Source organism: Bufo gargarizans, chromosome 8 (genome assembly GCF_014858855.1).
Source record: "Bufo gargarizans isolate SCDJY-AF-19 chromosome 8, ASM1485885v1, whole genome shotgun sequence".
Classification (NCBI taxonomy): domain Eukaryota; kingdom Metazoa; phylum Chordata; class Amphibia; order Anura; family Bufonidae; genus Bufo; species Bufo gargarizans.
The window spans coordinates 74,236,844-74,251,486 of NC_058087.1; the positions used below are offsets into that span (position 1 = coordinate 74,236,844).

At 41.4% G+C, this 14,643-nt stretch overlaps 1 protein-coding gene across 2 annotated transcripts in view; it reads left to right on the top strand.

Moving 5' to 3' along the window:
- Positions 1-3,343: 3,343 nt before the first annotated feature.
- Positions 3,344-14,643, top strand: part of BMPR2 (bone morphogenetic protein receptor type 2) — a 223,286-nt gene continuing 211,986 nt past the window's right edge. For both annotated transcript variants that reach the window (XM_044302643.1, XM_044302644.1), the window contains exon 1: positions 3,344-4,545. In XM_044302643.1, the coding sequence (XP_044158578.1) occupies positions 4,473-4,545 (73 nt within the window). In that variant the 5' untranslated portion in view covers positions 3,344-4,472. The remainder of the gene's footprint in view (positions 4,546-14,643) is intronic.

The window sequence follows — 14,643 nt, forward strand, 5'->3', positions numbered from 1 at the left end:
TGGAGGAGGCTCAGCTCTCTCTGCAACCGCCGAGTCCTCTGCACTTTGATTGACAGGGCGAGGTGTGATCACATTTAGGCTAGGACTGCATGGCGACATGTGTTGTGCAACTTGTAGAAAAGTTGCACAACATTTTTTATAATGATAGTCCATGATGTGCAACTGCAACATGCTGCGACTCCTACACAACAGTATTGTTGTAATACAGCCTGCCAGCAGATGGCGACATTAATTAACACACTGCTTATGGAAATGCATTTAAATGTCCCTTCTATGTACAGAAAAGCATGAAACATGGTGTCATAGGTTGAAAAAATAAAACACCAGTTCACAACCTTTGTATATGTTTAGAATGCTTGGACTTCACAACAGCAGGAGTTAGATGTTGCTAAACCTATCCGTGAATATATTTATCAAAAATTATCAGGGATTTTTTTGCAGGTCTATTTATTTGTAGGTTTTATTGCAACCATTTGGAGACACGTATAATTTGGTGATTACGTTTTATGAATATTTTTTGGGTGAAGGAATGTAAAAAAAAAAGTTAATTCTACAATAACTTATTGGTTAGCTTTTATGATTTTTTGCGAAGATGAGAAAAAAATGCTAATTTCCGTAGTTTTTTGCTTATTTTCACACCATGCACCGTGCAATATGTATATGTAAAATCATTTTAAATCACAAAATATGGGGGGAGGGGCGAAAAACTTTAAAAGAGATTTTTTTTCCAGGAACTCAAATATTTAGGATGAAGGACAGGAATGTTATAAAGTAAATTATGAAGCTTTAGGCCCCTTGCAAAAGAGCGTGAGCGGATTAGGTTGCGTTACGGATGCGTTCAGTGAAAAATGCACAATTTCGCAAGCAATTACATTCAGTTTTGCCTGCGATTGCGTTCAGTTGTTCAGATTTTATTGCATGAGTGCAATGCACATTGATGCGTTTTTCACGCGCGTGATAAAAAAAGCAAAGTTTACAAATAACATCTCTTAGCAACCATCCGTGAAAAACGCATTGCATCCGCACTTGCTTGTGGATGCGATTTTTACGCAGCCCCATTCACTTCTATGGGGCCAGCGTTGCATAAAAAAAAGCAGAATATAGAACATGCTACGATTTGCACGCAATACAGAAGTGATGTGCAAAAAACAACGCTTATGTACACAGACCCATTGAAATGAATGGGTCAGGATTCAGTGCGGGCGAATGAGCTTGCATCACGCATTGCACCTGCACAAAATACTCGCTCGTGTGAAAGGGGCCTTACTCAATCTCCAGCTTTCTAGTGCTGCCATTCCAGTGTTTCCAGTGGCCAATGTTTCCAGGGCTGCAGCAATGACGTGTCCGATAACTGAACAAATTCCCTTTAATTGTAAAAAAGATTTTCATCCCTCTAGGGTACTTGAAGCAGCGATGCTTTGATGTCTGGAATACCAGAGCATTACTGCCTGTCAATGTTTAATTGCAGGCAGTCATCATTGTCTTATTAGGCTTATTAGGCCCCTACTGCCATCAATTGCGGACCAATTCATTTCTATGGGGCCGCACTTCCGGGGCCGCATTTCCGTTCCCGAAAAAAATATAGCACATCCTATTCTTGTCCGCAATTGCGGACAAGGATAGACATATTCTATTAGTGCCGGCGATGTGCGGCCCGCAAAATGGGGAACGCACATTGCCGTGTCCGTGTTTTGCGGATCCGTGGACGTGTGAATGGAACCTTAGGCAATGAATGGAAAAGGTAACTTGTCACCACCACCATATTATGGGGCTCTTTAATAGCTCTGCTGCTGAAATCTCATGAATCTTCCATAGATTTCTGCTTTCCAGGCATGTGTAGTGTAGTCTGGTGTTCTTGCTATGACTTTTACTGTACGCTGCTCAGAGTACACCAGGCTTCACTGCGCATGCCCTGGAAGACAGCATGCGCAAGATTTCACCAGTGATTTTTCTGACGTTATACCCTGTTTAATAAGTGTGATTACAGCAGGAACCGTGTGAATATTGACAGATGACTTCTCAGTTAGTAATTATAATATGGCACGTTCATTATTAAGGCTGGGGCTATATGCCAACTATGCCAACCCATGTTGCACGTATAAAAATCATTTTGTAGCACTGCCTGTATCACAATAATTGATAAAGAAACTTCAGCACAAAGAATATTTGGTGACTTAGTAGTGACTTTTATTCGTAAGCGGCTGCTTCAACGGTTAGTGACGTTTTCTTCAGATTAATGCCGCTGGTCAAAATAGGCAAAGGAGTAGAGGAGAAAGTGGTGAGGAGAAAGCAGCCGAAACGTCACTAACTGTTGAAGCAGCCGCTTACGAATAACATTCACTACTAATTCACCAAATATTCTTTGTGCTGAAGTTCCTTTATCAATTAACGACGGGGTGGGAACCCTACGTTCAGCACCGAAGCAGAGTGCGACAAGGACTTAAATCACCTGTATCACAATTATGAAAGGTAACGTGGTCACGTTGCAGCCCGCAAGTTGTCCAGACCATCCAAGCCCTGCTAGATTTCTTGTGACTGCTGGTTTGCAGCAACTCAACTCAGTTCACATTGCAGAGATGCAGACTATGCCACACTGCGATCCTTGGTTGGGCATCATGTTTGGCGCCCAAAGTTGTCGCATTGCCCTATTTCTGCATTATTCCTCATTAGCAAACATAACTAAAAGTTTGCTGGTAGAGTTAGTAAAAATTACCATAATGTGACATTTTTCATTAAAGGGTTTTTCCGAGTTGTTAAAAAGATGTATCCCAAAGGGTGGGGGTAGGGTGTTTTTTCCCCCCCAAAATTAAAGAACGTAAACAGCAGCTTTCCAGCACTGCCACTACAGTCTGTGTTTCCATAGCAGCCAATCACTGGCCTCAGTGGTATATGGTGCAGAACTGCAGCAACGCAGACCACCAGGGAGACCGAGACAGGGGATGGCGGGGGAATAAATGGTAAGTACAAATTCTTTCATTATTTAGAACATATGCTTCGCAGCTCACGAAAAAAACCCTTTCACTCGTCCGTATGATGTCTAAGGTATTAAAAGAAAGGACATGATCCTGTCCATAGGAGCTTACAGCTAGCAGAATTGTGCTGCATGAACGCTGAGTCGCAATCATTACACAACTTAATAAAAACCCTATCTAGTGCAACATCAGTGCTAAGAAACATTGTATGGCTGCGTGGACTCTACATAGTGCTAGCCTACATGTATTTTATGTGCTGTTTTGTCTTGTTAAAATAAAGTTGATTCAAAAGGGCCATAAAAAAGTGAAGGCCCAGGACTGTGCCCTCCCTTCCTCGCTCCCTCCTCCTCCTCCTCCTCAGTCTGGGCGGTGTGAGAGGCCTCTTTGTGTCTGGCTGTGACACTGGAGCAGCAGCAGCAGGAGGAGGAGGTCTGTGTATGTGAGAGAGAAAGAGAGGGGAGGTGAGTCGGTGCCTTCCTCATCAACACTTCAGCCTCCAGCCCCCTCCTCCTTCTCCTCCTCAAGCCTCTCTCATTAGCAGGACACCCCTTTAGGTGGCTTCCCCAAGGGAGGAGTGGGGGAGCTGCTGCTTCCTTGTCTGAGGGTCCTGAGATGGCTTGTTCCTTGTAAGATCCTGCTCTGTGACACTCTCATCCAGCTGGAAAAACTGCAAGACCCATCCTACTGCAAGCCTGAGCAGGGCCTCATCTTGGACGGATAACTCCGAGCAAGCTGGGAATATCTTGGATTTGAGACCGGCAGCTGCCCACTCTGATGAGCTTGATTTTTTATATTTTTTGCTGGAGAATGAAATTTGGCATCTGACTTCTGCAAAGACATCACGGGAGAAGATCTGCAGATCACGCAAAAGGAATTTATGGGTCATGAAGACAATCTTTTTACAGGCAGGAAGGAAGAAAATTGAGTAACGTGGAAAAGAGAAGGAAATCTTACATTAAAGAGGCTGAAATCTTATATAAGGATAATCTAAAGCACAAACCCAAAGGCATGAACTGCTTGAGGAATCAAAATTATTAAAAGATTAGGGATATATTTTCAGTTGATCGTAGGTTGTCTAGATTTTATCTGAGAGGACAAAGTATCACCATAGAGGCAGAATGGTATTTATTTTTACCCCTACGAGGGGGAAGACTTGGATGTAGACTCGCCAGTAGTGGTATTTTTGCTCTAGGATATGTCATTAATAGGACCTTGTTGTAAGTTTGTTAGGATGCTGTAGAGGAGTGGGAATATCATTGGTTTTCTCAGGGATTACAGCCTCCACCAAGCAGAACATCTTCCAAGGAATGAGCATTCTCCAGTGGAAGAAGAGGATCTAGTCCACTGAGGATCCTGTGTTTCAAGGCCCTCAGCCCCCCATGGATTAGCAGTTACAATCACGTTTATAGTAAAATCGGATTACACCCAGAAGACTTGGATACCCTCTAATTTTTTCTTAGTCTCCATAAAATCTCCCCTAGCTGTGGGATTACCCAAATTATGGCTCCAAATCAGAGTCTGATCCTTCTCCTCCTTGGCTTACACTCGAGTCTGCTGCTGGTCACAGCTGCCGGTAAGTGGTACATTTCTTGGCACAGGTGGACAACTTCACTGTCATATACGGTTCTAAATATATTGACCAGCCAAAAAGTAGAATGTGTTTTGGGTTTTGCTTATGTCATTATGTCATTTTTTACACTCTCATATCAACGTTCATCTTAATATTTGAAAATAAAATCCCAAATATTTCAGATTGTCTGAGAGTGTTGTAAATGGACGATAATGATTGAATAAAGGGTTGAGAGCTCATAGGATGTTTTACACCACGCTATGGTACATACTGTGGGTTGCATGTTGCAATAGATTGGGTGGGAGTGGCAGCCAGTGGGTACCTCAATAGCCGCACCATGTAGCAGTCATTGCAGACACGTCAGATATACATTCAGGCGGAATGAGTCTGTACGTCATGCTGCTTTGCTGCAGTCTTGGTTATGGATCACAGTTTTATTTCTTGTTGGAAATATACCCGTATACCTCCTTAATGGTGCCGCTTTCTACAGTGCAGTCTTTTTGTAGCATGAGGTGCCAGCGTAGAAGCTGCATGCTGCTCTGCAGTTCTAGGCCCCTCAGGTTTTATTGTGTATCGTCATCTTTAACCAAATGATTAACTACAGACAGAGCTGAGTGTACAGTGAACTGTATCAATGTGGTGAAATATTCCAGATTACTTTGACTTTTTATAGTACTGCTTTAATTTTAATTTTATTTTTATTTTTTAATATACTCTTTTAAATTATTTCCCATTTCTTATTTTTACACCAATGCTTTTATGTCATAATGAATACAAGGTCTTACGATTTTTATTACCTGCTTTAAAGTATAGTACATTGTATGATGTAAGATAAAAGAGGTGGTAGAAGTCACAACTGCACTTTATTTTGACTACTACACCAGCATTATCTAAAAAATAACCCTGTGCAGATCTATCTGTATATCTATCCTATCTTGCCTTCTATTAGTTGTCTATCTATTTAGAGCTAGTTGTCTTGCCAATAGTTATCTGTCTGTCTGCCGATCCATCTAGCCATCATTCTATCTTGTTTATCTATCTCTACTAAACTGAAGAAACAGCAATTGCAACATTTTTACTTTGTTTACTGATCATCATACAAAATGTGATTACTATATTTTATCTATCTTTCTTTCTTTCTATTATCTATCAATCTTTCTTTCTTTCTTTCTATCTATCAGTCTATCTATCTATGTGTCTATCAATCTATATTTCTGTCTATCTATCTGTCTTTCTGTCTATCTCTATTATCTGTCTATCTATCTTTTTGTCTGTCTATCTATCTAATCTTCATGTATCTATTTTTCTCATTCTTTCTCTATTCATCCATCTATCCACCTTCTATTTTACTGTCTGTTTATCTGTCCGTGCATCTATATCTATCTACCTACAAGCACAATGAGCCTTCACACACGTACCATGCAGGAGATTTGGCCCAAGTACAATTTGGATGGATCAACACTGAAATAGGTTAATTATAATGTCTGCAAGTAAATTGCACTGTTGAGTGTGAAAAAGGCTGAATTGCATGAAATGGTCTTGATTACCATATGAGAAGATTTACTCAGGCCAGATTACTCTGTAAAGGAAACACTTGGATGAATGATTAAACCAAATGTTTTTGCAGGAACCCCTGATTTTGTTAACCAAAAATTGCTTTAAAAAGGGTGAAACCATCTGTAGAAGGGCCGAGAACATGGAATTAATTTACATCACTCAACAATATCAGTGCATAGCTGGCAAAGGCATGTCCTCCAAGCATGAGGAGCACCGAGAAGCATCCTGTGGCCTGCACCCTAGTATATGGCAGTACAAAAGCAGGGATTTTGCACGTTTCTTCAAGAATAGTATATGCTTAATACTTAATCAGGCTCCAATGTCTTTAAACAAGTTTGACCATAAATAGCATTGCACAGGATAAATGCTTGATCACTGGAGCCCCGAATGCTGGGACCCCACTTGTCATTTCTCATGAAGTTAGGGTTTCCTTTGTGAATGGAACAGTAGTCAATATGCCTGACCACTGCTACATTCACTTTTAAGGGACTGACGGAGCACTGTTCTCAGCTACCTCCGTCAGTCCCATAAAAATGTGGGACTCAGGGTCCCATAAAAAAAGGCATGACAAGGTAGAACATAGGGTAGTACTACATGGACTACTAAACATTTGAAGAAGTCTAGAGAGATCAGAAAAGTCAAGAAGCTGAGATTCTAGTCATTAAGACATTTTAAGTCATTGAAATCCCTGAACTGCACCAAAGGAGATGGCTGTGCCCTATCATTGCAGGCATCATTGGGGGCTGCCTGTCTACAGACATCTCAGAACATTGAGCCTTTGAATCATTGTTCAGAGAGGAAAACCAATTTAAAGAGGACCTGTCACCACAAAATACAGTACAATCTTCAGGCAGCATAACCTAAAGAAGGAGGAGACGAGCAGATACAGATATATAGTTTTGTAGGAAAAGATTTTGTAAAACATGTATAACATTTATACATTTAAGTCTCTGCATTTTATGAGCTCAGTTCTACATGGAGGAGGTGTTATCAGTGCCTGACAGCTATCTTTCTATACACCCTTGCAGTGAACCAGCGGATCACTGCTTAAAAGCTAATTTGGTGCTAAAGGGTTAATGTATTACATTATGCACTGTGTAATCCCAAATGGCCAAATATAGGCATGCAAATAGTTAACATCTGGCAGTTCTTAGGCATGATTGCCGTGAAGACAGACAGGCCCTGCTCCCTCTGGCTTGTTGTGACTGGGTTTTACAGATCAGTCTGGCTCGGGCCGTGGGTGAAGCTTCAGCTTGTGAACCTGGCAGAAGCTAATAGCAAGGAAAGATAATTTTTATTCAGGAAAAACACCATCCTTGTGGAGTGAGAAGCTGCCAGAGCAAGAGCAACTGGCTAGGAGAACCCCCGGAGGAAAGAAAACAGACATCTGCAGACTATTTAGGATGACAAGGGACTGTGCATGATAGCAAGGTTAACAGTTATTTATGGCTATAGACTTTGCTGCTTTTTGAGAGGGTATATTGTCTCCGGGACCCACCACACTTCTATAATGGATTGGCCGTCCGTTTGAAGGCCGGCACCCTGCTTTGGGAACTTCAGTACTGATTGTGAGAGTTTTGCACACTTGTGCTCAATTGGGAAAACTTCTAACACTTATAGAAATAAACTCAGGGACAACTACTGCCATCATTGCCGCTTTCTTACACAACCATTGAGAAAAGTAAGCTCTGTGTTTTACCTCAGAACTGTGCCTATTTTTGCTATCTGCACTGTAACTCCCATCACCCTGAGTAAAGAGACTGTTCTTTGTTGTCACTAAACTGGGCCTGGTCATTGACTCCACCATTCGCTAGCCCTCACTATACCTGACCACCTGCCTAGCCAAACATCCACCATCAAGGACACCCCAACTACCATCCAGCAGGAGCACTAGGAATGTCCAGGTTGTGCCCCAAGGGAAGAAAAGGTGCACCCTCCATTTATTGCATTACTCAGGAACAGCCAGGGTAAGGACTGCCATCGTGAACTGTGGGTACTACTATCACCATCATAGCCACTACCACTTCTTCCATCTTTGGCTCCCCTCTGGGTCACTGCACCCTTTTACCATAAAGCTAAACATCTGCTCAGCTTCTCCTGCTCTATAACGTGCTATCCACCGATTGCATTGCATTTCGTGGTGACAGCTCCTCTTTAAGATTTGAATTTCTTTTTACCAAAACAGCCCTTGGTTCTTGTAATTCATGTATTGTATTGCACTGCTGTTGCTTGCTCATATATTTGCTTGTCTTTGAGTGATGTGGTCGTAATCATCTATGGATTCACTTTGTGTGCTTTCTACAACAATGAGAATTGTTCTATGCCCTGAACGTTTACATTCCCAAACTGTAAATCACGAATGGTGTTTGAATCTATGTGAAAATATCACAAATCTCTCCTTGTGTTCACTTGTATGTGCTAACAGTAGTTGGCGACTCCCCAGAAATAAATCACAGAACCCCCTGGCGACATTGTCGGTTGATTTTGCTCTTAACATTGGAACCTCCCAGTCTTCTACATCAAAGGGACGTCTTTTACCACCTATAATAAGGACACAGTCTTAATCTGCTAGGACAAGCTCTGACTTTCAAAAGGAGGGCAGAGAAGCCTTCCTGTTTGCTCCTGGCGTGCTAGTAAACTTGGTGACCTCGCTACAAATCAAGGCTTGGCAAATGAGTGTGATAGACCATCACATACCTAGTGTGGTCCTTGTAGAAATATTCAGTGGGAAAAAAAACAGCACTGTGATAATGTATGTCTAAAAGGAGCAACAAGGATGAGACAGAGATGGATTAGTATATTGTAAATCCTTTGTCTGAAACGACTACTAGACTTATATTGGATTATCTACTTCTGCTGTTTTTGTACCAGGATCTGAAGGCAATCTAATATCTATGATGATGTTTAGGCTACAGGGATCAGAAAGGCTGGATTCTAATCTATGAAATTATTTTGTTCCTGGAAGATAAGTGGCTGTATAGGTGTTTGGTAGCCACTTATCTCCCTGCTCTACCCTGAGCTCCATGTATATGAAAATGAGGAGTCAGTGCAATAGCCATGAAACAACTGTTTGGCCAGCATCAAATGTCAATGGCCTGCTTTGGGTTGGTTTGAAAGGATCCTGGCATCCAGTTTGATTTCTTAACATTTAAGCTGGCCATACACATTACATCATTTCTGCTGGTCCACGGATTTCTTCGGGAGTGGCCAACCATGTAGAGTGGCCTCTCGACTCTCCCCTAATGGCTGAAAAATAAGATTCAGGCATGTTGGATTTCAACTGCCTGCTCCTTTTGTTCTTGGGGAGATAAGCCGCTGCTAGAGGTGTCTGTATGTTTCCTTCCTCTCCATGTCCAGAATGCATGCATGGTCAGATGACCCAAATTTACCTGTGCATGGAGGAATCGGGAGAAATAGCTCCTTGTATGGCAAGACATAGGCTGGCCATACACATTCAATAGCTGTCGGGCCAAATAATAGTTATGCCAGCAGCTATCTCTACTGACTCCCTCCCGACTCCCCATATACATACACTTTTGAATGTGTATTTAATGGGGAGAGAGGAGAAATCAATTGCCATACACTTCTAGCCGAGAATTATCTCCTTAGAGAGCAAAAGGACCGGGTGAAAATATTCACTTCCCCGATCTTTCTCTCCCCTGACATCTATGCTTCCAGTACTCCTGGGGACATTTTTTCACCCAGATTAACACATATTAATGTGAGGAACTACCTAAACATTTTTATGTCCATGGACATGAGATGGAACCAGTGGTCACCTGAAATCCTGATAAGTCTACGAAGATTGCCAAAAATGCACAGAGACCTTGGTGCTTTTTTATGTCTAATCAATAGAAAATTGGTTGACCATATCATAAACCAGATTATAACTGACTACGGCTGAACAATCCATTAGCGGAGGCAGGATGGACAAGACAGATCTGCTACATTCCTATTTTCATGACAGGGAAGGTATTTGACAGGGGACACGTGTACTAACATTTAAGTCCTCTGTCAGAAATATCCATGTATATCAGGAGACTTATACCTCCGATGGAGTGTCATAGGCCAGCCATGGGCTTCTATATATAACCCATGTATAACGCACAGTATACTGTATAAAAATACCTAATCAACTATACCTTTCTGTACAGTAAAAAAAGGTATGATGACTTATACCACTGAAATGGAGGCTAACAGGACACTCTTTTGGCCTGGTCACATATCTGGTGAATGAGGGCCCATGGCTACGTTCGGTGTGTTCACATAAGGTTATGTGAACAGAGCCTTTGCCAAATACCTCCCTTTAATATTCATAGGACAGCTTTGGCTCTGTCACCTGAAGTGTTTCTCAATGATTTCTACGTCAGTAATGGGCAGCAGATAATGAGGAGCCCGCTTTATTCTACATTGTGTAATCGCCTCCAACCCTATCATGTACATTGCGTGGATAAGTAGAGCTGTAAATCTCCATGAGAACAAACTGTGTTATACTGAAGGACAGTCACCTCCAACGAGAATCCTTCAGATGTAGATGTTTTTTACAAGAGTGAAACACAACACCATCCTATGCGCCGTACTCCTTACATTTGGATTAACAATTTTTCATATCAAGGGCTCTCATAGAGCTTTGGGCTTTTAGTATTAACACCCACTTGTATCACTAATTCTACCACAGGTTTACAGAGTGGATCCTTTAACACATGAATGTTGTGATGATGTTGTTATTTCATATTTCATTATATAAAATGAAATCAAATTATATTGTATCCTACAGTCACAAATCTTTGCATAGAGGCAACAAAATCGCCCTGAGACAGTTTTACTTATATGGTCTATAGTCTCAACTAGGGATGAGTGAACTTGTGTTTTCAAGTTCGGCGTACAAGGGTTTGGGTTATCTAAAAATTCTGTTATGGATTCTGCTACGGCTGGCCACAACTTATGGTCCATGGTAGCAGAATCGATAACGGAATTCTTAGAAAACTCAAACCTTGTACTTCAAATTTGAAAACACAAGTTTAGCTCAACACTACTGTCAACATATAATCAAGTGCCGTTCAGATAATTTTTATGTTGTATTGAAGATCATAATCTATTGGTAAATCATAATCCTATTTTAACTCTGCGTTGGCTTTTTAACCTATAATGTCACCAGAGTGAAAATGGGCACATGGGGTGACAGGTAGTCACATCAAAAGATATAAAACAAAAGTAAAAACAGAAATAAATATGCCAAAATAGTATGGCAAATGTATCAAGTATAACTCCATGTTTTATCCTAGATACATGGGTTTAGAAAGCCGTCGAATATGTGTGCGGGATACTCCCGACTCTCCAGACAGTTAATATTGAGACAGAAAAAGATCAGGTGAAATACATTTTTTCACCCAATCTTTCTAATCTCTCAGGAGCCACCACCAGAGGTGTCCTCTTAAAGTGACAGTGGGGGGCACTATTTCTACTTTATACCTATTTTGTTCAAATATAATACCTTTGTTCTTTGTCATTACGATTACTCGACCTCATACAGCTGCATTGTTTCTGGGCAGCAGATCACTGTTTAGACTACATGATCTGCTGCCCAGAAATGATAATTTAGGTGCCTGCACTAACCATCATTTCACCTGATGAACGAGCGTTGTTCCTAATAATGTTTTTTTTCAGAATTTCACAAGTTCAAACAAAGTTCCTGAAGCTTTCAGTAAAATCCCGGCATATCAACGTGCCATTATTGCTCTACTTGAACTGGTTCTGCTTGAACTGGTTCTACAAGAACGTTTCCAGTAAAAATAATATTGTATATATAGAACATTGTTCATTTTAATTATCATAATCCTTAATTAAGACCATTGTAGAGAACCTAACACAGTCTCATAGTTGCTGATTGTACCTACTGAAGTCCCCTGAACTAGAGTTCCCTTTCACTGCATGTAAAAATGAAAAGGTCTATACACCAGTAAAGCACTGGGTGATCTTCTCCATGTTACGGACGTGGGCAGGCAGATCCTGATGAATGACATCTCCAGCCCCTGCTTGCCTGCTCCATAGAGATGACTGTGGTAAAGTCTAATATTAGGCATGAGCACAGTCTCAGGAGGCGGTTTCAGACTACCGCTTACTCCTATGTACCATGCAGGAAAGCTGTGGTGACATCAGTCTCCCTAACTACCACTATAATTAGAGACATTAGGTTGGATAACAAGAAGGGTGTGTGACAAAAGGCAGCGAATATGACTGCAGGATCAGGCTAAATGGGGTTAATCTGCAAACAATAGTCACAGGAACTGGGGACACAAAACAGTCCTATATTTTCATCATGTTGCTTCATCTTTTCTTTAAGATGCATTGGTAGATACACCATTTACACGCTGGAGAAACTATGCAACTTTCCACAGATGGCAATTTTCACATGCCAATATTTAGAAGTAAAATATCTGCTTTCTCTGCAGGGATACATATACACTATTCAGTATCATTCATGTTAGCATTCAATGCGAAGAATTTTAACATGAACATTGGCCACGTGGAGGCTGAAAAGGGAGACAGGAGGTTGTTAGTGTGAGTCTGGACTTCAAGACAAGTAGGTCTGAGGCTCTACTACAAGTAGCCACAGATAAGCCAATATTAGGGAAAGGAGAACCACCATTCTCACATTATATTTGTGAGGTCTGACTGTTTCATTAACTTTTAAGAACTGTCCCTCTCCATATGGAAAAACTGTGTACTCCTATAATTAGTCAGACTATTCTTCCCGATCTGGTCATCTTGTTAACTTTCCATACTGTTCAGGAAATCTGACCTGAGTGTTGCCCCATTTGCAACTGGGAGTCGCCTGCACCCACACTGAACTTGGCTTAAACTGGGAGAATAAGCCACTCGCATAAGTGCCTGCCAACAGCTTGTCCCCCTCTCCCCTTTGGAATAAAGATGGGGAGTTCTAAGGAGCATAGCCGACAGCTAAGAAAGCGTTCAGACTACTGCTATCTTATGTGCATGAATATCTTAATGAGGTTTCTGGTTATAATGATTTTTAAGCAAGTACCCTCAGCCTGTCTGCTGAAACAGACGTTTCATGGTTACCTGCTCCATGTTCTTCCAGTCCTCCGTGCTGCCTCTGCTCTCCATATTCTGGTCACCACAATGTTTATATCTGGTGGTACATGAGCATGGCACATGCACCATTCCAGCCAATGATTGGCTTCAGCGGTGACGTGCTGCTTGTGGCCAAATCACTGCTAATGCCAATCATTGGCTGGAGCGGTGCCTGTGACCATACCCATGCACCTCCTGAAAAAAAACTGTGCAGAGTCCAGAAGATGGAGGCAACGTGGAGCCAGTAAGTATGAATCATCTCTATCAGTATCATGCAGGCACTTGCTTAAAATTCAGTTATAAAGGGGTGTTCTCGTCCCATGAATTTGCCATAAATGAAATAAGTCATAAATGTCTGATAAATTCGGTCACCCCTCTGGGACCCACACCTAATTCAAGTATGGGGCCTTGTCTTGTGCAAATGGAGAGGAAGATGAACATGCGCAGCTCTCTCTCCATTGACTTCTACAAGAGTTCCTAAAATAGCTGAGAAAGCTTACTTAGCTATTTTTGGAATTCCCATAGAGGTGAGTGGAGAAGGGTGCACATAAGTGGGCACCTCTCCTATTCGCAGCAATGCAAGACAGGGTTGAGATATGTGCAGTCCCAGAGATATACAGTTCAAGTTACTGCTAAATCAGAGGTTTTGGGGGGATTAGTAAGCACATGCTGCAGTCCACCCAGATACGTATGAAAGCAGGAAAAAAAAAGTGTAATGACCCATGTCCATGGGACTGATGGCGTTATTTAAACTATTTCTGCAGAAATGAAAATAGTTTCACCTTCTCAAGTGGTTTAAGTTTTTTTGTAAGTATCTGATAAGTTATTTTAGTACACCATAAAATCTTAGAGCAAAAATGAAAGTCATAAGTAGCTTGTAGATGCTGATACCCTACCCACACCATGAATTACTGAAAGATGATGGCAGCTATGCAAGGTGTGCATTTAGCCAGCCAAATGTGGAGGAATGTGAGAGAAATGTAGTCTGTCTGTGTCTGGGCAGAGTAAATGGATCTTTGCCAGTTGCAGGGTATTCAAATACAGACAGGTGTGACCGAGTAAGTTATATCGGCAAGGTTCCCAGCAGGTTTTGGCATCCCTTTGAAAGGTATACTTTTTCCAGATTAGAAAAAAAAAAAGATGCAATAGGGAACCCATCACCTTGGAAATGCAGTATAGTCTGCAGGAGAAGCTGAGCCGATGATATATTGTTTTGTGGGAAAAGACTGAAGTATAACTAGTATTTCATTTCCTGCTCTTTCTATGCTTAGGAGTCCAGTGGGCAGTCTTATGTAGTGATTGACAGGACCACCCACTGGATTTTATCAATGCAAGCTACCTCTATTGCATCAAAATTGCATTTCTAAACTATATCCTTACTACACACAAAGGCTGGGTATACACATTGGATTAATGTCGGTTGAACCTATCAATTTGGGCAGGATCGAC